Here is a 26,997-nt window from a genome sequence, read left to right as displayed (position 1 = left end):
GAAGAGAAAACTTTAAAAAAATAGAGTGCCAACTAATAAACAATGGTAGAATACCTGAGTATAACTGATTCAGGAAAGAGTCACAATGAATGCTACAACTATGGTGTGAAAGTGCTAAGTATAGCCTTGGTGCATATCCTCACAGATTACTCAATAGTTTTTCGAAGGGAAAAGTGGTAACAATGGGGAAATCTGGCGGATACCACATGATTCAAGTAATCAAAGTTAACATCATCAGTGGTGGTACAACCTAACAGCAGGTTCTTCCTGATGTGATGCACTAAAATGGAAACACATACACAGTATTTCTGTCAAAAGCATGTAAGCTGAATCAAACGAAGAGAAAACAATCCAGAAAACTCAAATTGAGGGGCATTCTATAAGAAACTGTCCTTTGTACATCTTAAAATTTAATGTCAGAAAAGGCAAAGAATTAATCTGGAATGGTTCTGTATTAAAAGAAACATGATAGTAAAGGCAGTATGTAATCAGTTCTTAGATTGGAAGATGAAGGGAAAAACTCTAAAGGACAGTATTAGGCAAATCACCCAAATAAAGGACTGTATGTAAGTAATGATGTTATATTAATGATAAATTTTCTGAATGTCATCATTACCCTGTGATCATATAAGAGAATGTCCCTGCCTAGGAGATACAGTGTACATGGGGGATTGTTCCCATGACACCCCTCAGATACCAAAGTCAGCAGATGCTCACGCCCCTATGTAAAATGGCATGGTGTTTGTAAAATATGTATATTTTACATCATCTCTAGATTACTTTTAAAACCTGATACAATGTAAATGCCTTGTGAATATCTGTTACTGACAAATAATACCTGTATTGTGTAGGGAATCATGACAGGGGAAAAAAGTCTGTATATGTTCAGTTCAGGAGCAAGTGTTTATTCATATAGTTTTTGTTTTGAGATTTTTTTGTTTTTCGTGGTACTGGGGCTTGAACTCAGAGCCTTGCACTTACTAGGCAGGCATGCTACCACTTGAGCGACTCTTCCAGCCCCTTCAAGTTTTTTTTTGAAATGTTTTTGATCTATGGTTATTTGAATCCACAGATGGAGAGCTGGTAGGGACAGAGGGCCAATTGTGTGTGATTAAAGTATTTATGGGTAAGGGTCACGTTCTCAAATGCCACAACAAAGTAGCAATAATGTGTTTATGGATTTATTTTATATACTTTTTATATATGGAGAGACATAAAGAAAATATGTCAAAATGTAAATATGTAAATCTAGGTTAAGGATATATGAAAGTTTGTTGTGATAGCCTTTTAATTTATGTACTATCTTAAAATATTTTCAAAATAAAAAGGTAAATTTTAAATAGTTATGGCAAACTTACTGTCTGTATGATAATATGCCAAGTAATCTGTCAAATAAGAGGTTTAGAATAAAGGTAGGAACAGAAGTGAATACTGATTTCACAATCCCTCTTTTCTCATCCTCAGACCCTTGTAGAATGTTTTCGTCCTTTGTGTTACCTCTGTACTTTATTCTTGATTTCGTGATTGTACTTAACATCACTATACATGGTACATACTAACTACTTAACTAACAGGCACTTAGTTTTTGGAGTTGAGGGGGAGTTTACAGAAAGAACTGGGATTGTGACTTTGTGGAGAAGTATTTTAGGGACAGACTGTTAGTAATTTATGAGGATCATTGTGTTCTGGCTTGGTAGGTACTTCATCTACTAAAAATAAAGTCATTTAAAAATGTTTTCAATAAGTATTTACTGAAAATCTGTTACATACTAGATTTCATTCTCAAATCATTGTTCATTGGAGTCTAGTCTCTCAGGGAAGACAGACAATCAAATAATTTAATAAATTAGTATGAGCTGGGTGCTGGTGGCTCATGCCTGTAATCCTAGCTACTCAGGAGGTAGAGATCAGGAAGATTGCAGTTCAAAGCCAGCCCTGGCAAACAGTTCACAAGACACTATCTCAGAAAACTCTCACAAAAAAAATGGTCTGGTAGAATAGTGGCTCAAGGTGTAGCCCCTGAGTTCAAACCCCAGTACTGCGAGAGAGAGAGAGAGAGAGAGAGAGAGAGAGAGAGAGAGAGAGAGAGAGAGACAGAGAGAGAGAGACAGAGAGACAGAGATTAGTATGTACTTGCAATTGTGATAAGTGTTATGAAGAAAAATTGCTATAGACTTGGGATGTAGTTCGGTGATAGAGCACATGCTCTGCGTGGGTGAAGCCTTGGGTTCAGTCCCAGTGCCACGAAAGAGAGAGAGAGAAAAAGAAAGGGAGGGAGGGAGGGAGGGAGGGAGGAAGGGGGAGAGGGAAGAGAGAAAAGCTAAATTCTACCTGCCTACTATTTAGTATTTGACATAAGGGTTCTTAGAATATTCCAAGCTTCATGTGATACTAGATAGTGGTGCTGTCCCATTAATTTTCATGAGGCCATAAAATTTGCTGTTAACAAATTTGCTGTTAATCTGTTGGGCAGTGCTCTGTCACTTGAGCCACTCAGCCAGCCCTGTTTTGTGTTGGATTATTTTGAGATAGGATCCTATAAACTGTTTGCCTGGGCTGACTTTGAACCATGATCCTCCTTATCTCTGCCTCTGGAATAGCTAGGATTACAGGTGTGAGCCACCAGTGTCCTGCCCCACTGTTGGAACTTAAAGGGGAATAGTAATTACTATTTATAGAGCATTTATTGTATACGAGGCTCTGTGGCAAGTACACTGTTCTCTATTTCATTTGCAACTTGCCACAATCCATTTTATAGAAAGTAGTAGTATAGAAGAGGGGAAGTAATTTGTCCAACATTACACAGCTAGTGACTGGTGGAGCCAGTCTTGAACCCAAATTTGTATGCCTTTATTCAGACCACAAACCTGTAACTTCAAACTGCGTTACTTAAAATAAACCAACCAAAAGAAACCTCTTCCATGAGATTTGTCTTTACTCCTAAAGTCACAAATTGTGATTTATTTTATTCCTTTAAAGTTGAAATATGTTCGCTTATTCTTTCCTTCACGAGGATTTTTTGAAGACATTCTATATGCTGCAAAAGGACAATGTCTTTGTCCCCATAGAGCTATGTTACAGTGATGGAAGATGAACTGCAAATAAACAATAATGACCAAATCTGTTTGTTGTTTTACAGATCTGTTGTTATAAAATCGATTTGTAGTTGTGCAGTTACCTAAATGCATAGGTAATTGATAACAAGACTAAAATAAGTTATAAAATAATAAAAACATAAAAAGCAGAGTAGAAAAAAATCTAAAGGTTTTTATTATTTTTTTGCATTCAGTTCTGAAATAGAAGAGGTTGCAGAGGTGGAAATGTCAGAGACTTACAACCATTTTCCTAAGAAAAGGACCATTGGAAAGTCTTTGTATGGAACAGCCTTGAGTTTAGTGTGATGGTTCCTGTCAGTACCAGACTAAATCAAGAAACATCTGACATGATCTTACATTATGCCTCTTACCAAGGAGAATTTGAGTGGATGCTTTAGAGTACTGCATGTTGGATTAAGAACCTTTTAAATTGTAGCAGTTACACTTAGTAATGAGACAGATTTAAAATCAATGTGCCACTGACGAATGGATTAAGAAAATGTGGTAATGGAATTTTATGCAGCCATGAAGAAGAACGAAATGTTATCATTCGCTGGTAAATGGATGGAATTGGAGAACATCATTCTGAGTGAGGTTAGCCTGGCCCAAAAGACCAAAAATCGTATGTTCTCCCTCATATGTGGACACTAGATCAAGGGCAAACACAACAAGGGGATTGGACTATGAGCACATGATAAAAGCGAGAGTACACAAGGGAGGGGTGAGGATAGGTAAGACACCTAAAAAACTAGCTAGCATTTGTTGCCCTTAACGCAGAGAAACTAAAGCAGATACCTTAAAATCAACTGAGGCCAATAGGCAAAGGGGACCAGGTACTAGAAAAAAGGTTAGATCAAAAAGAATTAACCTAGAAGGTAACACCCACGCACAGGAAATCAATGTGAGTCAATGCCCTGTATAGCTATCCTTATCTCAACCAGCAAAACCCCTTGTTCCTTCCTATTACTGCTTATACTCTCTCTACAACAAAATTAGAGATAAGGGCAAAATAGTTTCTGCTGAGTATTGAGGGGGGGAGAGGGAGGGGGCGGAGTGGGTGGTAAGGGAGGGGGTGGGGGCAGGGGGGAGAAATGAACCAAGCCTTGTATGCACATATGAATAATAAAAGAAAAATGAAAAAAAATAAAATAAAAAAAATAAAAATTCAAACTACAAAAAAAAAAAAATCAATGTGCCAGGCAAAGAATTTTTGGAAATCATTTTATAACTTGCTTTACTGACTTACTTGTTTCCCTTTATTTAGTCCAGTTTTCCAGACATTGCCAAAAATATCAGTGACCTTGTCCCCCCTTGATTGGTTAAATAGTAATATTGAAGAAAAATTTGTAGAAGTAATACAAAATACCAAAATAATCCCACTGTCCTGCAGAAACTATTTTTATTTTTTGGTTAATAACAGTTCCCAATCTTTTTGCTTATGCAAGTGTGCTTTTCATATGATTACACTGTAAATAAACATGATCAACCTTATTAGGACAAACTCGGGGACAAGCTATCCAGAGAAGCAGGACCACAGATAGCTAAGTGTCTATGCAATGAACAGGAAGAGTCAGGTAAGTAGCTTGGTAGAATTACCTAAGGCAGAAAGCAGGCAACTACAATGACTTTTCCTGTGTTAGGCCTCAGATGTGGCTTATGTTTCAATGTTTTTTGCTAAAGCCTTAATAATATAGTAACTGAATAACAAATATTTTCCAAGAAAATGATATAAAAATCATAACATGTAGTCTTATTTTTGCTATTATCTATTATTGTTGTTGCCTAGCTCTAGTCTGTTGAACATAATTTAACTTCTCTAAACAGTCCAAACCATCCCCTCATTTTTCTGTTAGATACCCTAGAGCAGAGTATGTTGGCTCTTCTTTTAATTACCATACTATATTTTATCCATTATTATCATTGTCATTTTGTATTTTTACTTTTCCCTTAACATTTATTACTTCTAAGTTAAGCTGCCTGAGGCTTTAGAATCTTTGGGTAGATGTTTCAGAAACAGTGTGTAAAGTACCAAAGCAAATTACTTAGGCAGATGTATTCTGATGGGCAAAGTATATTTGGAGTACAGCAGGCAAGAGATCTCTCTATCATCTACTAATTCTTTTTTTAAATTGAGTTATATTTTATAAATAGAAAAATGTACAAATCTTAAATATACATATAACTCAAGGAAATTATGTATGTTAACACCACCCAGAGCATTATATAGAAAATATCAGTCACTCCAGAGAGTTTTGTGGGACTCATTCTCAGCACCTCCCAAAAGATAACCATAATTCTGACTTCTATTTCCCCATTTAATAATTTGCATATTCTTAAACATTCTGTAAATGGACTCATATAGTACATACTCTTGCATCTGGCTTCTTTCACCAGGTGTAATATTTTTGAAATTCAATTTTGTTATATGTATAGATATAGATACAGATATATAGGTCAGTAGTTTATTCTTTTATTGATGTATAATATTCCATTGTGTATATAATACAATTTGTTTATCCATTTTCCTATGGATGTGTTTTTGGGTTGTTTTCAGTTTGGGACTTTTACTAGGAAAGCTTTTGTGGACATTTCTTATAAATGTCTTTTGATGGACACATGTACTCATTTTTGTATATGTCTAAGAGTACAGTTTCTAGGTCATAGGATATACTCTTCAAATATGTTAAAAATTATCAAGTGATCTTCTAAAATGTTTGTGCCATTTTACATTCCCCCCAGCAATAAATGAGACTATTCCACATTTCCTATTAACAGTATTCTTTATTTTAACTATTCTGATTTGTTGCATAGTGCTTATTTCACTGATGCATAATGATGTTGAAGCCTTGTCAAGTTCATTGACCCTTTGGATGTTATTTGTGTGTGTGTGTGTGTGTGTGTGTGTGATGTGTCTGTACAAGTTTTTTCCCATTCTAAAATTGAGTTGTCTTTTTTGGTAATTGATTCTATATCACATTTTCTGAACATGTCTTTGGTGGCTTTATATTTTTTTGTATTGTGAATATATTTCTCTGTCTATATTTTGCCCTTTTAAAGGAGTCTTTAGATGAGCCAAAGTACATACACAAGTTTTTGTTTTGTTTTTGGCACAACTGGTGTTTGAACTTAGGATCTCATGCTCTGCCCTTGAGCCATTCTGCCAGCTACCATAGACAAATTTTTAAAGCTACTTCAGACACTGGTCTAACTAATATACTATCCATCTTTCATTCTTCGTATGAGTTTTCCATTACCACTATAATGATGTACCACGAGTTCTGTGAATTAAAGCAACACAAATTTATTATCCTACAGTTATATAGGGTTGAATTCTGACACAGGTCTTCTTAGGTCAAAAATAGATGTCATCAGGCTGTGTTTCTTTTTTGGAAGTTCTAGAGAAGAATTAGCTTGTCATTTCCAGCATCTGTGGCTGTCCACATTCCCTTGGGTCATGAGCTGCCATATCTTCAAAGCTGGTCCTATTACCCAGGACTCTGACTTTTGAGGACTGAAGTGATAGGCATACCTTAATATTACCAGGATCATCTCCCCATCTCAAGGTCCTTAGCTTCATCACATTGCAAAGTTATTTTTGCCATTTATAGTAGCATATTCACAGGTTCTGGAGTTTATGATGTGAAATCTTTGGGGGCATCATTCTGTCTGTCACACTAATGTAGTGACATGAATTAATAAGTTAATTTAGCTGATTAATTACTAAACAAATGTAGTAGCCTATCTGCTACTAATGCAGCAGCATCTTTATTGAGAGTGGGAAGGGAGAGACTAATCCAGAATTCTGGCCTCTCTCTCTCTCTCTCTCTCTGTCTTTCTCTCTCTCTCTCTCTCTCTCTCTCTCTCTGTCTTTCTCTCTCTCTCTCTCTCTCTCTCTCTCTCTCTCTCTCTGTGTGTTACTGTAATAAGGTTATGTACTACTAGAAAAGTGGCAGATTAGAGAAGGGATCAGTTCCCTTGAGAGTAGATGAAATCCAAACCTTGTTAGGTTAACTCTCCAGAGCTCATGTTTTAATCTCTGTGCGCTATGCCTAATAATGTCAGTGCATTTTGTTTCTATTGTGAATGCTAGTTTCACCTGGAAAGCCAAGTTACGTGTGCCCTGGAAGTTGTAGTTGGTATTTGTTTTAACAACACTGAAACTCTTGAGATAAGTAGCTACATTTTAAAATAATCCATAACTAAGCTGTTAACGTCTTTGGTGGGGACCAGCACTGATATTTGAACTCAGGTCCTTGTGCTTGCTAGGTAGATGCTCTACCACTTGAGCCATGTCCTCAGCCCTCTGTTAATGCCTTTGACTCTTTATGAAAACACAATCTTATCCTGGTACCAGGATAGGTTCATTGTTACACATCTTGGTAAAACCATTATGTGATTTAAAAAGATCTGATAGTGTTTCTTGCACTTTTAAGTTTCTGTCATAGCAAATAAACTAACTTGCTTCCAAATTGTAATGACTTCTATGTACATGATTACCCCCAATCCCTGGTACTATGATTTGAACTCCGGGCCCCATGCTTGCTAGGCAGGTTTCTACCACTTGAGCCACTCTTCCAGCCTTTTTTGTGTTGGGTATTTTCAAGATAGGGTCTTGCAAACTATTTCCCCAGGCTAGCTTTAAAGGGTGATTCTCCTGATCTCTGCCTCCTAAGTGGCTAGGATTACAGGCATGAGCCACTGGTGCCCAGCCATGATTTTTTTTTTTTCATAGCTTGAGATAGGGACTAGGAAACAAAATGTGTTGATACTTAACTGTACGCCAGGTACATACATGTGAGGTAACCCTCACAGCAACCTTTCATGACAAGCATTACTATCCTTATTTCACAGGTATGATAGCAGAGCCTCAAAGAAATTTAAACAACTTTCTAAAGTAGATAAATAACATTTGATAAATCTAATGATTAGTGTCGGATTCTCAAGCCCTTGTGCCTCATTTCCAGTGTGATCAGATGTGTCAAAATGAATGAGTATCAGAGCTTCCACTGTAACTCTGGAGTGTTGGCTGGTAGTTTGCCAACATACTCGATCAAGAGGCAATAACTAAGTGTATTATGTACTTGAGAATTTCTTAAAACTGTAGTATAGTGTTGTGAATATGAACATCTAATTAGAAGATACAGATGGTATCTGACCTCCTTATTCTATTACTAACTTTTGTATTTGGTGGTGGGGGGAGCGGGGACAGTGGGGTTTGAACTCAGGACCTCACTTGCTAGGCAGGTACTCTACCTACCACTTGAGCCACTCCACCAGCTCTGTTACTATTTTGTATCAGTTTTCACTTTGGATGTGGTTATATGGGGAAATTTGTTTCTGTTGCATGTTTTTTAGAAAGTCCTGGATAGTTTCTGTAAATGCAAATTTTGTACAAACTTTGACGCCTCAAATAAGCAAATCAAATAAAACAAATGTTGGCTAAAAAGTCGCTGATACTAATAAAATGTTAACTCTGAATCGTTTGCATGCAAGAAGAATAAAAGGAAAATGTTTGCTTTCTTTTTTAATTATCTCAATAATTTCTAATTTTTATAAATTAAGGGCCAATCAGTGCTGTTTTGTTTTCACACATTCGACATTTGTTCCTTCCCACTCTTGAATTTATTTGTGATGATTTAGAAACTTTTTTTTTTAAGAAAATCCGCCCTTCTTGATAAATTGTAGTGTATCAGTAGTGAAAACTGGTTTGCTACGTTTCACCTGTGTTCTTCAGCCATTCCCACTTTCTCCTTAACCATTTCCTCTTAAATGAGTAACCTATTTGCAGATCTCCATTCCTTGGCAGTTTGGTCCTAATCTGGACTCTGTCTTGCTTGCTTCATCTTCCTCAACTCTTCCGCATTTGCTCTACACTTTAGTTACATCAAACTGCTTGCTATGTTTAGTACCATGTATGTTTTCACATCTCTGCTTTTGACTTCCTTGTCTGGTAAACTCAGCATATCTGTCATTCATTTTCTCCAGACAGCCTTCCTTTGAACCTTCCTCATTCTCCTGCCAGGATCAGAAGACTCTTTTCTGTATTCCCACTACATACAGTGCTTTTCTTTTCAGTGCATTTAATACACCACACTGCATTTGTGTAACTTCTGAATTTCCCCTACTAGATCTTAGGAGTAAAGGAGGAAGTGGTAGAATATAAGGTTGGAGAGATTTAGTCAGGGGCAAAATCATGCAGGGCTTTCCCTAAGCTACGGCAAAGAGCCACAGTTTTATCCTATGAACAGTGGTGAGACAAAGGAGTCTTTTAAATAGGAAAATGTCAGGCTCGTGTGTTTGTGTGTGTGTGCGCGCGCGCGTGCACTTTATTATTTTTTTAAAGAAACCTGTTCTTGCTATTTTGCGCAGGCTGGCCTGAAACTCCTAAGCTCCTATAGCTTAACTATAGGAGTGTATCATTGCACCTGGTTTTGCTTATATTTTTAAAAGGTAACCTAGCTGCTATATGGAAAATGGATTGATGGACAGGAAGAGTAAAAGTGGGAGGGCTGGTGGCATAGCTCAAGTGGTAGTGCACCTGCCTAGCAAGCTCAGGGGCTTGAGTTTAAGCCCCATATGGCCTCCCTTCCCAAAATAAAGAGTACAAGTGGGAAAGCCATTGAATAGAAGCTATTGCAATGGTCCAAATGAGAGGTGATAGTGGCTTAACTCTAGCACTTGTGGAGCTTGTGTGAAGTGTATGGCTTAGGATTTATTTTTGAGGTGGTGCTTATAGGACTCATTCATTCATTGTGTGGGTGCCAAAAGAAAGATTTTCAAAGGTGACTTTCCAGTTTCTTATTTGAACATCTGTGTAGATAGTACTTCTATTAATGAAATGAAGAAGACTTAAGACTCTAGTATAGTATGGTCTGCCCAGTCGAACACAGTCTCTACATTTCTTTTTTTTTTTTTTCCTTAATTTGTTGCATCTTAGTCAAGTGCATCTCTGGATGTTTGAATTTACAGCCCTGACTTGAACATTAAGAATAGAAGGAGTGAACTAAGGAACCTATGAAGTAACTAATGAAATAAGAAAATCAGGATAGAGTATTACAGAAAACTAGAGAGGAAAGTGTTTCAATATTAAATGCTACTAAGAACTTGAGTAAGATGAAGACAGAAAATGACTACTTTAGGATGCTGAGTAGGTTTGAGGAATAGATAAAGGAGTTGAGGTAACAAAGTCGAGTTCTTTGAGAACGAAGGAAAGGGAAGAGACAAAGGTAAATGGGGCAGGAGGCTAAGTTTTGGAGCTATAGAGAATATGTGAAGAATCCATTAGAAATTGATGATACAGGAGAAAAAAGGTAAGAGGTGAAGATCCAAGAAAGGAGGTGAGAGCTGGTGAAGTGGCTCAATGGTAGAGCACCTGACTAACAAGCATGAGGCCCTAAGTTCAAACCCAGTACTGCCAGAGAGAGAGAAAGGAGGTGGTGTTCTGGAGCACAGGCTTGACTGGCAGTTGCTAGGAGGCATGTTGCCTCAGGGAAGGAAGGAGAGAAAACATTGGTCCTGGTGTGGCAGCAATGCAGATTTCTGCCAGTGTTCTCACACAACCAGACAATTATAGACTAAATATTTGGACTAAAATATAGAATAAATGTAAACTGTTTGGAATTCAGTCTATAAAAATTTGTTGGCACTTTTCATAAATAGCACATAAGAGTCATAATTATAGTCTCACAGTATTGAAACAGATTTAGGAAGTATTATTTTACATATTGCAGGTGAGAAGTTAAGGCTTAGACATGTAAAACAGATTGATCAGAACTATGACTCAAACTCAAGCCATCTTGAATGCCAGGCTTATACGCCTCCTGACACCTGTAGTGCTAACTAGGTTATCTGAAGTCTAAGGCACTTTAATCTTAAGGGAGAATCAGTTGATATTTTTGGTCAGGTTTTAAAAAGCATTGTGATTGGAAGAATCTGCTGAAACCAATTTTCTTATACTACCATTGTGGTTCAGAAATTAAACAAGAAAAAACCAAGTTCTAGAGCTGGTTTGGAGGGTTTTTTTAAATCTCTTGATTTTCTTTCTATAATCACAGAAAATATGTTTTGTTGAAAGAATTCTTGAATGTTTTTCTTATCTTTCTGAATTTAATAAATAATAAAAATCATACCTTGGGCCAGGCATTCCAACCTCCCTGCTAGAGTGATAGACCCATCACTTCTGTTTTTGTTTTGTTTTGTTTTGATGATGGAGTCCTGGGGTTAAACTCAGGGCCTCACACTTGCTAGGCATGTGTTCTACCACTTGAACCACTCTACCAGCCCACTTACTTCTGGTTTTTGAGTTATTTTGTTTGGTGCCTCTAATTTTGTCTTGATTCATATTCTTACACAAAACAGTCCTTTCTAAGTTTTGGATCAGCTCCAACTTGTTTAAGTTTATACACTGAGGGAATAGTTTTTAAAGTACCTGATTCATGTCAAGACAATTTTATGTGCAGCTTTAAATTAAAACTTATTTTTTAAAAAATAACTAAGTTTAGTTTTTGAGGTAGAGTCTTGCTATGTTGCTGAGTTTGAACTTAGACTGGCCTCCACCTCTTGGATTTCAAGTGATCTTCCTGCCTCAGCCTCTCAAGTAGTTGGAACTATAGGCAAGAGCCGTTACACCCAGCTAGTTAAGTTTATTTATTTTAAATTTATTTTTAACTGATACATAAGAACATAAAAATTGTGCAAATTAATGGAGGTAATATGATATCTTGATACGTGTGTCCATTGCATACCATTTAATTCTTGTTAAACAGACCTGTCTCCTCAGTTTATCATTTTTTAAATTAGAACCGTCCAAAATCCCTTTGAAGTTTGTAACACATTATTGCAACTTATTTTTTGTCACAAGATCCATGAAAGTCTTTACTGAAATAAATTGTGCAGGTATTGCTAACTTCAGTGGAATTTTTTATTGCTCTTTTGCAACTTGATTTTTATAGCTAGAAAAGTTTTCATTCTCACCTCCTCCATTAAGACTCTTCTTAGTTTTCCCTTGAGTCTGGGTAATCAGCATGATAAAACATTTTAAGAGGCTCACAATATATCCTCTTTGTCTCATTTTCTTTCCAGTATTTTAGTCAATCATTAATATAGAGGATGGGACCAAAATGCTTCCTGAGCTCTCCTTTGATTATTTGTGAAATGTGGAGATGTGGTAGTTTGTTCCATCTGGTTCACGTTAGGTATCCTGGTTTATTCCTCCCGTTTCCTTTTCAAACCACCTCCTGCCTTGTTTCTTTTGCTACTGGTTTCCTATTTTAGGCACAAAACCAGTTTCATGCCTGACTAGTCCTCTTCCTCCTCCTCTTTGGATTTCATATTCATTCATTTGCCACCCTTAGGTTCTGTCTTTCTAATCTCTAAAATCTGCCTCTTTCTATCTTTTTTTGTCTTCACTAATTGACATCTTGTTTGTTTTCTCACCTGGACTTCTTTACTACCCTCACCATGGCATAGAACACCACTTTTCCTAAGTAAAAGTTCTGTTCTTTTACAACACACACACACATATACAATATTATCAGAATTCTAAAACTTATCTTCCTTGTTGCTAAGGACAGGTATAACAGAGAGAAAATCATTAGGGCTAGACAGACTTTCTTTCTAATCTTAGTTCTGCCACTTACTAGCTATGTGACCTTGATTATTTTCTTAACCTTTCCAAACACTGCTTTCTTCCTATGAAAAATGACTTAAGGGATTATAAGAATTTTGACCAGTAGGCGGAAGGCCCAGAGTTCAAACTCCATTTCCACCAAAAAGAAGGGAATTTTGAAAGGTTTGGAGATGTAAAGTACCATTTTGTTAAAACATATAGTTGTATAGGCTTTGATAATTATTTGATATAGGGCATGGCCTTTGAATATCAAACTGTAATTTTAGTTCTACTTAGTCTTGTTAAAAATTAAACAGTTTTTAAAATCCTAAACTAAAAACAGTTGATTTAAAATGGAGACACTTGGGAAGAATTTGAGACATGCATATAGACTCATTTTAGATTTTTACATGTTTTGTAGTCTTTGACAAATAACGTCATTGACACCTAATTCAAAAGCAATTTTTATCAGTTACTCTCTTTTATAGTCTATTCTAAGCACTGAAGATGGTTCCTGAGGAAGCAATAGTTCTCCTTTCTGCAGTCATATTTCTGATCACTAAATGCAGTGGCATTAACAGGTTTGGGAGCAAACATATCTGACTGGCTGATAGTAAGCAGACTGCTCAGCTATTTGAGTTAGAGCTTCAAGGATGTTCTAAAGAGTAGCTGACCAGCTATGTGCATTAAAGCTTATTGTGAGCATCCAGTAATCCATTGTATAGAAATATACAACAAAGTATGTTGTCAGTCTTATAAATCACCTGGTAGAGGGAATTTTAGAAAACTTGCACTGAGCTTGTTTTCTTCTGTACCAAAATTTCAATTATTGAGCTTACTTAACATCAGTTATATATTTTGCCACAAAGTTTTATAATCTTTGTTTTCCTTAAAATTCAGTGCTTTGAAATGTCTTATTACCTTCTCAAGTCACTTTGGTCACCCCCAAAAGAATTTCATGCTAATTGTTTTTTTTTATTTTGTTTTAATTTCAGTGGTAGGAATGGGATCCTGGTGCTTCCACATGACTCTGAAATATGAAATGCAGGTTAGTAATGACAAAATTGATTACTTATTTTTCTAAATCTAGAGACACTTCAGATTTGAGAAAAGAACAAATAATTAAAGGGCAGTTAAAGGGAGGAAGATTAATGATCTCTATCGTTTACTTCATATCAAAGGATCCAGACTGCCTAAGTAAAGAATTAAGCAGATGAATTGTCCATAGAGAACACAAGTGAAAACAGTATAGCTGTTTTAACAACTCTGTACAGGCATACACAATTTTAGAACAGCATTAAAGAGTAGAGTCACATGGAGACATCTTAAAAAGATATAAACAGTTCACCAAAACAATGTATTTTTAGATGCCTTCATTCTTTTATGTCTCTCTGGCATCCATTTGAGTGGTTTGGTCACTCCAACTGGTAAGATTTTAGAGCTATACAAATGTTTAGATCCTATTTTTGCTGTCCATGTCTGGTCCTCAATCTTTGAACATCTTGGTTTACCTTCACTAACCCAGGAACATCTAGAACATCATTTTACAGTAGGAATAAAATCTGAACTACATATATAATTTAAGATTTTCTAGCATCCACATTGAAAAATGTAAAAAGAAATGGATGAAATTAATATAATAATACATTTTATTTATTCCAGTATATCTTGAAATATTACTTCAACATACAATCAGCATAAAAACTTATTAATTTTTCATTCTGAAATATTATGTATATATTTGATTCTTTCAGTATATTTCAGTTTGGATTAGGCTTATTTAAAGTGCTAACTAGCCACATTGGAGCAGCTAGTGGCTACCATATTCTACATTGGTATTATAAAGGATCTACATATACAACCCATATTCTATGTTGATATTATGAAGGATCTACATATACAATTCATATTCTACATTGATATTATGAAGGATCTACATATACAGTGGTCTGAGTTATTAACCAAAGCTACATTGATTCTTCAGATAGATTCTGATATCCAACACATATTTATAAGGTATCATGCGTGCTATGCATGTTGTGCTTAACTTGGGGAATGCACAAATCGACATGGCACTGACCTGACCCTAATTGAGCAGAAAGCATGCTTATTCTCACACTTTCTGTCTGGGAAGACAAACTTATAAATAGTAATAGAATATGGAAATTATTTTTTTTAAATATAATCTATAGCAAGACAATGGAGCTTGGAAGAATCTATAAAAGTTAAAGGCATTAGACCAGACTCTAAAAGAATTTGTTGAAACTTTTTAGATGGCAAAAGAATGAAATGACATACTAGATTTTGGCACATAAGCAGAAACAAGGAATCATTCACTGTCTGGTGTATGTGACAGAAATTAGAAAGGTAGACTATGAAGTGTGTCAGAAGAAATGTACCAATGATATTCAAGATATTTAACAACTGTATGAAAAGGGTACCAGCCATCAGAATGGCCATACCAGTGAGCAACAGCTAATTAATAACCCTGAAAATAAAACTTTACATTATTAAAAAATAATTGGATTTGTGTCCAAAAGGGACAGCAGCTCTTCTTTGGGCAGGGATATGGCTCAAATAATAGAATGCCTACCTAGCAAGCATGAAGCCCTGAGTTTAAACCTCAACTCAGTACCATTCCCCTTTTCCCCCCTACCCCATAATAAGAAGGAAAGAAGGAGACAAAAAAAATGAGAATTTTTTTCAGCTTTTTTATTAAAACTTCAAAACAACTCTTAGTTACTACTCATGTTTTACATATTGCAGTAGTTAAGCTGAAAGAAACAAATTGATTTGGCCAGAATCACCCGCAGGTTATAAATCCTAACGACAAATCAATTTTCCTGACTTCAAATCCTATGCTCTTATCCCAAAATTAAAAACTAGAATAATCAGCACTATAGTGAAGAACTGAAATTGGATGTACCAGTGTGCACTCATTTTCAATACATGTAGATATAAAGTAGATATGATAACGTGTATATATTCCATATTTTATATGTATAAGTTTGCATATTTTTATACACAAATTCTCAAACTCTGTCCACGAGAGGACATGGCAGCAGGGATCCTCAAAGCCAAAGAACAAACCTACCATCTCAAGTGGGAAACACATGTTCTGCTTGGATTTTGTAGCCTCACCTCCTAGTTCCTCTCAGCTCCCTTGCCTAAAACAGGCTGCCTGGTGGGTTTGAGTAGCCTGAGCTCAGAGCATGGAGAGCTCAGGGTGACAAGGACTCAACAGGTAGGGAAGATAAAAGGTTATGAGATATAACAACCAAAATTATTAAACAGTTGAAGAGATTGAACTAAGTCATCTTTCCAGTCTGTTCCAATGATAAGTTTAAGCCAGCAAAACTTGCCTGTTTCACTGATAGACTTGTAGGTGCAGTCTGCTGCAGGGTGGGTCTCAGAATCAAGAGAGACTACATCACGACTCTAGGATGTCTTGCACCTTACCAGAGACTAGAAATAAGAGCTAAAATGTTAAATCATGTCTTAAACATCTGTGAAAAAGATGGTACTTTTGACAACATCTGTCTGCATGTGCAGATTAGCCCAGAGTCAGCATTCAGTTTTACGGGAAGTTTGACTTTGAGATTATTGAGACAAAGAAGAACTACACTGAGAAGGTACAGCCTGTGGATGCTCATGTGCTTCAGAAAAGCCTCAAAGGCCCTTCTGCTCAGAACACAGAGGTGCAAAAGACAGACAGCTGAACAAGTGGCAAGTGAACTTTCTTGCCCTTGCTTGTGACCAAATAAGAGAGAGACAAATTGATTTTGCCTTCTCTCTTAAACTTTCTTCCCTCCTTGTTCTTATTTTTCTTATGTTCTTTTCTTTCTCTAAAGATTTTAATATTTTTAAGGACTTTTAAAACATCATATTTGAATTGTTTTAGTTCTCTTATTTTTGTGAAGTGGTTGAATTGAAGGAAGGAGAAGGTTTTAGTTTCACCTAAGTTAAGATGTAAGATCCTCAAAATTTGAGTGTCAGATGATTTCAAATTTTTCGGCTGTTTATTTTATTTTTTGGTTGGACTGGGATTTGAATTCAGAACTTCACACTTACAAAACAGATGCTCACAAAGCAGGCACTCTACCACTTGAGCCACACCTCTAGTCCATTTTGCTCTGGCCATTTTGGAGATGGGATCTTGTAAACTATTTACCCAGTCTGGCTTCAAGCCACTATCCTCCTGATCTCAGCCTCCCAAGTACTAGAATTATAGGTGTGAGCCACCAGCACTACTTTTCCATTGAAGGGCAGAGCTAACAAATACCGTTTATTTCAGAAGACAAAGAGAAGCTGGGCGCCAGTGGCTCCCGCTATTCAGGAGGTAGAGAACAGGAGGATTGTGGTTCAAAGCCAGCCCAGGCAATAGTTCAAGAGACCCTATCTTGAAAATTCACAACACAAAAAAGGGCTAGTGGAGTGGCTCAAGTGGTAGAATGTCTGCCCAGCATGAGGCCCTGAGTTCAAACCCCAGAACTTCAAATAAATGAATAAATAGACAAAAAGAAGCAGCCACAATATTTTGTTCTCTAATTCATAGGCAAGTTTAGTATGTTTGCAGTACTTTGAGTTTTTAAAGACTTTTTGTGGAATGCTAATCCCTAGACATTGCCTTCCCTCCACTTTTTGTCCGTTTGAGTGCTCTTCTAGGAGTTGGAACATTGCTTTCTTTGAAGAAGTCCTAAGCTTGTCTATATTTTTAAAGCGATTGTTTTTTCTCTTCTTGCTGATGGGTAGGGCAGGTACTGTTATACTTTGATTTTGGTCTAAGTATTTAAGTTAAACTGATGAGTGAGCTAGTTGTTAGCAGGTTTGTATTTCCTGCTATCTATTGTTACTAAAGGCATTAACTTTTAGAGTGTGGGCTGGTAAAATTAATTTTTCTTAATATCCCAGCTAGAGATATGGTCTTTAACTGACCTAAAAAAGTTCTTTATAATTTTTCTCCTGTCTTTTTCTTCCAGTAAGCACAACAATAGTTACCCTAACCTTTAAAAATAGAGTTAATTTGTCCTTATAGGTCACTTGTCCTAAATAAACCTGAAGCAGGTATTTTCTCTTGGACATATTTAAAAAATACCTAATAGGAAGCTTGGATAGATGTGACACAATAAATACATTTAATGTTGACTAATGAGAGCTATTAAAAGTATGGCCACTGAGTATTTGATTATATTAAGAAAAACAGTGTTTTTGAGAATAACACAGCCATGCTATTCTTGTCTGTTAGAGAACATCCCAGATTTGCTTATACTCTGTGCCTACAGCATTGCGTTTAAGGATTTGGAATAAGAGGAATTGTTAAACAAATTGCTTCTATTCTTGGAAAGGGAGAAGTATGAAGTGTTAATAATGCAAATATCACTGTGATCTTCTCTACTGACAAGTCTTGTTTAAGCCAGATCATTTTCTGGAATGTAGGGAGTGCTTTGACAAGTTAATAAGATTGTGGGATGAGAGAAATTTGAAATACTCATGTTTTCTGCCCATTGTCCCATCTCTGATATTTAGAATTTATTAGCTTGGTAGTAGTGATGGTTCAAGAAATGTTCTCATAGACTTTAAAACAATATACAAGGCTTCAGCTTTCTGTCATTTAAAAAGGAAGTTTAATTCATAATATTTATCCTCTTATGTAAAGTTCTGGTAGAAAGGTCTCATCTCTAAATAGGTTAAATGACAAAAATTATTTTAGAAAATGTTCATGCACACTTTTTAGCTTTAAGTTTTTATTTGAGAATTTGAAAGTACAAAGTAAAACAGACATCATCTTAATTGAGTGCCAAGAAAAGTACAGAAAAGGAAGATGGTTGATGTATGAGCTTACAGGGTTCTAATCTTATGATAGTAAAAATGTAGGAAGATTATGCTGTTTTTTTAGGTTATCCATTTCTTAAAAAGTCTAATCTTAGAAGAAAATTTTAGCATTAAACACCTCTGCCTTCATGGATAAGTTTTAGCTTGTTCTTGCCAAGAGAAGAGTGCTTGACTTACAGAAAACGTTAGTTTGAAGAATCAGCCTTTAAAAATAGATATATTGGTATATAAATGAGTTTTCTCATTCCTGCCTGTATTTCTATAACTATTTCATCTGGACTATCTAAACAATCCTATGACTGTATCCCTAAATCTGGTTGTTGAAAACCATGTATCTCCCTTATGAAACCAAGTACAAGTTTTTTAAAATAGGAAAATGTTAAAATTGGAACTGATGTGTAGTTTTCTATCATTATAGCTTCTCACAATACTCACTGACATAATCTAAATTCTAAATGTGTGTGATGGATTAATTGTACTACATTAATCGTATTGAATAATTCCATCCATTTACCAAAGAGGAAGATGTGAATGAGGTAGAAGCTGGGTACCAGTTCATGTGCCTGTGAGCTCATGAAGACTAAAGAAATGTCCTGAATTTAGTACTAGGTCCTTGAAACTTCATTGGTGTCTTTTAGCCCTGCTCTTTATATTCTTTCTTTGTAAGCATGAAGTTAACACAGATTTCTTATTAATAAGTTGCTTCAAAAAAAAAAAACTAATAAAGCTGCCAGGCGTCGGTGGCTCACACCTGTATCCCAGCTACTTGGGAGGGTGAGATTGGGAGGATTGTGGTCTGAGGCCAGTGTAAGCAAATAGTTCATGAGACCCCCCCCCATCCTCAAAATAACCAAACTGGAGGTGTGACTCAAGTAATAGAGCACCTGCTTTGTGCAAGCATGAGGGCCTAAGTTCAAACCCCAACCTCACCAATAAATAAGTAAATAAGTAAAGTCCTGTATTGAGTGGGCTACTTTGATAAATGGTAAAAGTAATCCTTGAGGTAAAACAGTGGCTCTAGTAAGTGGAAGATCACAGGGTGTACCCATCATGTTTTTCAGGCCTATGGGGCAAATAGGTTAAAATTATACTGCATGGTATTTGCATTTAGAGAAAAGAATCTATAGAGAAATTTGTACAATAAATAATTTGCCAAGATCAGTCTTCACTTTAGGAAAAGTTCTGAAGCATCTCCAAAGCAGTTTGCTCATCAGTGGAAAGTCCTCAGAACTGAAGAGACTGCGGGTGGTGGTGAAAAGAAAAGCGCCTTCTGTTTTTGGAGGGAGTGACTTAAAGAGACTTAAGTGGCTGTGTTTACTTGGTACAATTAAGAATTAAACCTGTCAGTTTAACATTGCTGTTACATCTGAAATAAACTTACGTGATGTTCTGGTAATGAAAAAAAATGGTGGAGATTTGTCAAAAGGAGGCTGGAGCCAGCTTCAAGGGGTCCCATTGGCCAAATCTCGAGCATCAAAATAAGTAGTAATGGATTATAATAGTTATAACTCATTGAATAAAATGACAAATCATAAAGTGCATATTAAGATAATAAATGGTCTATTAAGTGAAACAATGCATGATTATAAATAAATGAAAAGCTTGATGCCAAGCAGTACATTTACATAGTTTGAAAGTACCTCTCCGTAAAAATAACTATAAAGGGAAAATAATAATTTTTACAGTGGGGAAGCCTAGCAGACCATACTATAACCTAGGAAATGAGTGAATATCATCAATAATGAGACAAATTAAAATTATATGCCATCTGGGAGGGTGCAGTGAAAATCACATTGCATTACTTCTGTGATATTCCTGCCAAAGAAGCATAAATGGAATTTAATAATATGAAAATATCAAGCAAAACAAAATTGAGAAACACTATGAAAGATAGCTGACTGTAATTGTAAGTGCTATGTGTTCCAACCAAAGAACTTTCCAGATTGAAGGAAGCTAAAAAGATAGACAATTAAATGCAGTATATATGGTTCAGGCACTATGGCTTTCTCCTCTAATCACAGCTATTTGAAAGGTAGAGATCAGGTGGATTGAGGTTCAAGACCAGTCTGGGCAGAAAGTTAGTGAGACTTCATTTCATTCAATAAGCTGGGTATGGTGGTTCACAGCTGTAATCCCAGCTACACTGTGGCCTAGGTGGGAGGATTGTGGTCTCTGGCTTGCCCAGGTGAAAAGCAAGACCGTCTCTAAAGAATAACATAAAGCTAAAAGGGCATGTAGCTTTTGTGGCAGAGTGTTTATCTAGCAAGCGCAAGGCACTGAGTTCAAACACCAGTATCACGGAAAAACAAAAACGTGTATTTTAGGACAAGATTCTGTATATTAAAAACTGATTCCAGATCTGTGGTGAGGCAGACCATCACAGGGGAAGCTACCTACCTTATTGCAGCCAGGAAGCAGAGGGCAAGAGAGGAAGGGGCCAGGGACAAGGTATACCCTTCAAAAGACACTCCCCCAATGACCTGCTTCCTCCAACCAGGTCCCAACTCCTAGTTGCCAGTTCAGCTATGAGCTCATCATTCGTTTACCACTGATTACGTTAACATCCTCATTCTCTAGTCACCTCAGTAGCACCACCTTTGGAGGACCAAGTTTTCAGTACATTACCCTTCGGGGCCATTTTCTATCTAAACCATAACACTCCTTCATTGTACTTACTCTAGGACTGCATCTTAAGGAAGTAATCAGAAGCAAGGGAAAAGATGTAGTACAGGTTTATCACAGTGTTTCACATGATAAAGATTTTTCACCTTTATGAAAGTATATTATTTGAATGGTTAACAACAGATTGTTAAATACACTGTGACATATCTTAAGTATAGAAATATGTTGTAGCCATTAAAAATAATACCTAGAAGACTATTGACATGAGGAAATGTTATCATGACATAAATGTATTATGTAATATCTGAGTTTTATAAACAACAGGAAAAACTGAAAGTAAGTACATTCTCCCTCACTATCTTCTCTTCCCTTTTTATAAATTTGGAATCTATGCCCTGTAACATCAGCACTTACCTAAATATCCTTCAAGCCCTTGCCCCTTGTTTTCTGAGCAAAATTTAACTCAGCTCAAACTTACTTCTTTCTCTATCCTGTGTCTGAACTGGATAGCCAACTATTGCCTGTGGAAAATCTCAAATAACCATGCAACACTGCAAGAGTATATAATTGCCTTTCCCTAAAACTTTCTCCATTCAAAAAACAATTTAAAGCCATAGATTTTTTTTTTTTTCCTGTAGTAGGGTTTGGGCTCAGGTCCTTACACTTGCTAGGCAAGTGCTCTACCACTTGCACCATACCTCCAGCTCTAAAATCATAGAATTTTAATATTAGAAGAGATTTTTGAAATTTAACCTAACTTACAAATTTCATAGATGAAAAAACAGGCCTGGAGAATAGAAATTGCTAGACTAGAAATTACACAGAAAATTTAAACCCAAATTTCCGAATATGGAGTTTAGTTAATTGTTTCCTTTACCTTTTTTAGGTCTTACATTGATGGTGATAGGAGTTTAAAAGGTTTATGTTTTTAGGCAACCTCTCCTGGATTTTCTTTTCATTTCTTCACATTTATTCAGCTAATTCTTTTCTGCTTTCACTTAGCTAATATATATGGTTATTGGTAGTCCTGAGGAGGATGAAATTAAAGACAATTTCTTAGTTCTTGTATTTTTCTGCTGTTTCCAAATACTGTATAGAAACATAAAATAACGTTTAATATTAGAAAAAATCTGGATTAAAAAGAATGTATTTGGGCTGGGGAATGTAGCTCAGTGGTAAAATGCCTAGCATTTGCAAGGCCTTGGTTCAATTCCTGACCTTGCAAGAATAACGAAAATATATTACTCAAAAAAAAAATACATTTATCTAAAAAATAAAACCAAAAGAAATATTATTCCCTTAAACAAATCCAGCTGGGCACCAGTAGCTCACGTCTATAATCCTAGGTACTCTCAGGAGGCAGAGATCAGGAGGATCACAGTTCAAAGCCAGCCTGGGCAAATAGTTCTCAAGAATAGAATATTATGGCAATAGATCTCAAAGGGATGGTGGAGTGGCTCAGGGTATAGGACCTGAGTTCAGACCTCAGTATCACAGCAAAAAACAAACAAAACAAATCCTTGTTCCCTTATAAGTTTATTTATAATAAAAATAGCTTAAATGTTAGGTAATAATTAAGCTAATTCAGACTTTATAATATAAACAGTAGATGTTTTGGTTATAAATAAATACTATACCCTTCTGTCTCCCTATCTCAGTGAATGGAGCCATCTTACACTCAAAGTCTAAGCCAAACACTTGGGAAGTTCTCTTACTTTCCCACTTCAACACTAACACCTCTTGACTCAACTTAATAACTCTTGAATCCATCTGTCTCTTACTATCTCCATTCCCATTACCTTAATCTGTTACAGCCAACATTATCTCCAACCCAGATTCCTGTAACTGCTTCCTAATTGGTGTCCCTGCCTTACTCATCCATTCATCACACTGGAGTAGAAGTACTTTCCTATGAACAAAACTAGTTGTTTTAATTCTTTGAGCAATACTTGTTAACTCTTACACAGTGTTGGGATGAGAGGAGTAAAGTATAGTGCTCATTTTCCAAATGGCACGGTACTTTTAAAATTCCTATAATACTGCCCGTAGTTCAAACACTACAGGCTTTGTGATCTGGTCGTTGCCTACTTTTTTTTTTTTTTTTTTGCAATACTGAGGTTTGAACTCAGGGCCTACACCTTTAGCCACTCCAGCCACTCTCTGCCAGCCCTTTTTTGTGATGGATTTTTTTGAGATAGGGTCTCAAGAACTTTTTTCCCCCGGGCTGGCTTCTAACTGTGATCCTCCTGATCTCTGCCTCCTGAGTGGCTAGGATTATAGGTGTGAGCCACGGGTGCCTGGCTCCCAGATTCATTTTCATAATTTTCATACACAAATGCCACCACACCCCAGAACTCTGCTGTTTCACCAGTTATAATTTTGTTAGTTTTGGTCTTGAAATAAGACTTCCTTATATTCATATTACCCAGATTTTAGAGTGAATTCCCTTTTAACATTCACTCAGTTCAATCTTAATTCCTTTGAACAAATAAGTCACCAACATCGAGAGTCCAGGTCTTTCTTCTGAGCTCCAGTTTTGTACTTCTGGTTACCTGATTGACATTCTACCTGTCTCTCTCACAGGTATCTCAAGTTCAAAATCTTGAAAATTATTATTGTAATTTTCTCTGTTTCCACAGTCTCAGTAAACTATACTATATCCACTGAACTGTTGAGGCAAGAAACTTGAACCATCCTTTGCAGTTTCCCTCACCTTTATATCAAATAAGCAACAAATCTCTGTTTATTATACTTCCTTAGTATGTTTTGAACATACTCACTTTTAAAAATCTATGTAAATATATATTCATTCTGCTCCCTTCATCCAATCTGCAACTTTCTTGGCCTGGATTCCTGCAGTAACTTCTTAGCTAGTCCTTCCACATGTACCCTTTCTCCTTCAGAACACACTCTGCACATGCCTGATCTGATACCATATAGTAATTATTTTATGTATGCTTTATGTTCTGACACCTGACACCTTACTGTATGGGGAGAGACTGCCCCTCCTGTGACTAGTCCTTTTTTTGTTGTTGTTGTTTTCCTCTCAGTATTGGGGTTTGAACTCAGGGCCTCACACTTGCTAGGCAGGTGCTCTACCACTTGAGCAACTCTGCCAGCCATTTTATGTGTTTCACGTTTTCAAGATAGGAGCTCTTAAACTATTTCCTAGGGCTAGCTTCGAACTGTGGTTCTCCTGATCTCTCCCTCCCAAGGATTACAGGCATGAGCCACCTGCACCTGGCTAGTCAGGTGGTTTTTTTTTTTTGTCTTTTTTTTCTCTTTTCACTCCAGGAGGCACTATTTCTATGCCCCAGGGCCTGCTGAAAATATTCAAACTCCCTAATACTAATTCTGTTTACCCTGGATTGTCTTGCATGAAGTCTCTTGCCTCCCTTTCTTTGCCCTTGGTCCTTGTGCCCCTGACCATGCTGGTGCTTCCCTGTGTGGTTCTATGTGGTATGGCATGGTGTGTGTCCCTCTCTTTCTTGGGAACTATAACAAACTCTTTCAGTGGCAATTGTCTCTTCATCTATCCCCTTATACCTGAATAATAATAAAGCCTACATTTTAAAAGCTTAGCACTACCACCCAGCTTAAACTTTTTAAATTACTTTACCATAAGATAAAGTTAAAAATCCCTTTTTTGCCTAAAACATTTTGCCTACTCTGTTTCTTGTCTCTCCAGTCTCATTTTCTATCCCTTCTCTCCCTCACTAACTAACCTTCAAAGACAGTTACTTTTTTCAATTACTCAAACTCCCTTCCTATCATGGGATCTTTGCATGTGCTGTTTCCTCTGCTTAAGCTTCTCATCTCCTCTTCCTCCCTCCCAAGGCCTTTTCACCTTAATACTATTGATATATTTCTCACATCTCATGTATCACTCTTTTGAAAAAGACTTTCTAAGATAGGACCATTATTTTATTATCATGGTACTCTATTCTGCATAGCACTCATCATAATTATAATGAATCATTTATGCAGTTAACTGTTTAATGTGTTTCTCCCTTGTTATATATAGTCCTGAGAGCAAGAACTATTTTTTCCCTTATCACACAGCATAATGCTAGGCATATAGTAGCTGCTTAATGAGTATTTGTTCAATCATTAAATAAGAGAATGATGTCTTTCAGTTGCGTTTCATGGACCATAGTATGGATAGGTCTATGAGACAATACAGAGAAATTAGATCTTTTTATGTCCTACCCTCTAAATATATTTGTAGGATATCTTTAAATTGGGCCTGTTAGGTACCTCAGTAAATTATGGAAATGCAAGGTAGCTACACTGATTTTTCATTAACACATGAAAACTGAAAGAAGGCAAAAATACGACTGATGTTTAAGGTAAAGACAGTAGATCCTGTTCAAATTCTTTAAGTAGATGAGTTCTGCATATCATAAAGCTTGTGATATATTTATTTGTAGGATATCATGATTCCATGGCAGTTGTTTTTGTTTTGTTTTGTTGAACATTTTAAGGCGATCCAAGTGAAACATTTGGGAGGTGACATGGTTTAGAGATGTGCTTCAGATTCAGTTCACAGTCTGGCTCTGTACCTTACTATCTCTGTAATCTTGGACACATTACTTAAACTGCTTAAACTCAGTGTTCTCATCTTGGAATGAAGGTGACAATAGCATCTACTTAGAATTGTGAAAATTAAATGAAATAATGACTGTAAAGCACCTCACGATAAGACCTTAACAAATGTTACCATTTTACTATTCAAATAACTTATGGGATGCATCAGAGAGCATGTGCTCTCTCCCTGCTTTCTAGAATGCTCTCCACCAACATGTTGCTCTTCTTGTTATCACTTTCTCAGTTTCCCTGTGCCCCTTTCCTTGACGTCAGGGCTCTGTATTTAATCTCATGTTTTCCATTCCTCTTAACGTTTTAGACTGTGAGTTCCTTGGGGGCAATGACTGTGTCTTGTTATTATTGTATCCTCAGCTCCTAACAGTGCTTGACACGTAGCAGACATATTATTAAAGAATTAATGTTGTATCTAGTTATAAACTATAGAATGAGTGTGAGGATTAGAAAATAACAAATCTCTAACGCCTTGCTTTAGTGTCACCATGCAGTTCAATAATACATAATGGCCATAGTTACTATTATTATTATGCTGATAAAAATATACATTATTTTTAGAGACATAAGTCACTTGGATTAATGAAATTATTTTCCTGGCCATTAATATCTCTTTTTAATTATGTAATGACATTCTTTGCTGGAAGTATAACAAAGCTTGTACTAAATTATATGAGAAGCATGATTATAAATCTGCCCTCTGGAAATGGCGTGTTGGGTATTCTACTTTGTTGTGTGCATTAGAACAAAGATAACCTTGTTCGTTCAAAAACCAACTGTACAAACTCAGTAAATTAGATGATTTTATATATATATATGAATTAGTAGGCTGGGGTGGTGGTGCACACCTGTAATCCCAGCTACTTGGGAGGCAGAAAATGGAAAAATCATGATTCGAGGCCAGCCCAGTCAAAGAGTTTTCAAAACACCATCTCAACAAACAAGCCAGTTGTGGTGGGGAACATCTGTAATCCCAGCTATGCAATTGGCCTGTTTTTGCCATGGGCAAAAATATAAGACACTATCCAAAAAAGTAAAGTAGAAAAGGGTTAGAGACATGGCTTAAGTGGTAGAGTGCCTGCCTAGCAAGTATGAGGCCCTGAGTTCACACCCTTATATAGCCACCAAAACAAAAAAAGAAAAAGGAAAAGAAATTAAATAGTAAATGAAAATCTTTGTTTTTGTTTTTTTGAGCTGGAAATTGAACCTGCTAAACATGTACTCTACCACTGAGCCATACCC

The 26,997-nt window shown here is 36.4% G+C and overlaps 1 protein-coding gene and 1 pseudogene across 1 annotated transcript in view; both read left to right on the top strand.

The window, feature by feature from the left end:
- Acer3 (alkaline ceramidase 3) overlaps nt 1–26,997 on the top strand; it is a 146,689-nt gene that overhangs the window by 66,928 nt on the left and 52,764 nt on the right. Inside the window, exon 3 of the mRNA XM_074082512.1 lies at nt 13,698–13,750. Coding sequence (XP_073938613.1) covers nt 13,698–13,750 — 53 coding nt within the window. The remainder of the gene's footprint in view (nt 1–13,697; nt 13,751–26,997) is intronic.
- LOC109688606 (N-alpha-acetyltransferase 50 pseudogene) lies at nt 15,758–25,179 on the top strand (annotated as a pseudogene).

Source organism: Castor canadensis, chromosome 1, assembly GCF_047511655.1.
Source record: "Castor canadensis chromosome 1, mCasCan1.hap1v2, whole genome shotgun sequence".
Lineage (NCBI taxonomy): Eukaryota > Metazoa > Chordata > Mammalia > Rodentia > Castoridae > Castor > Castor canadensis.
This window is presented reverse-complemented; position numbering and strand designations above follow the sequence as displayed.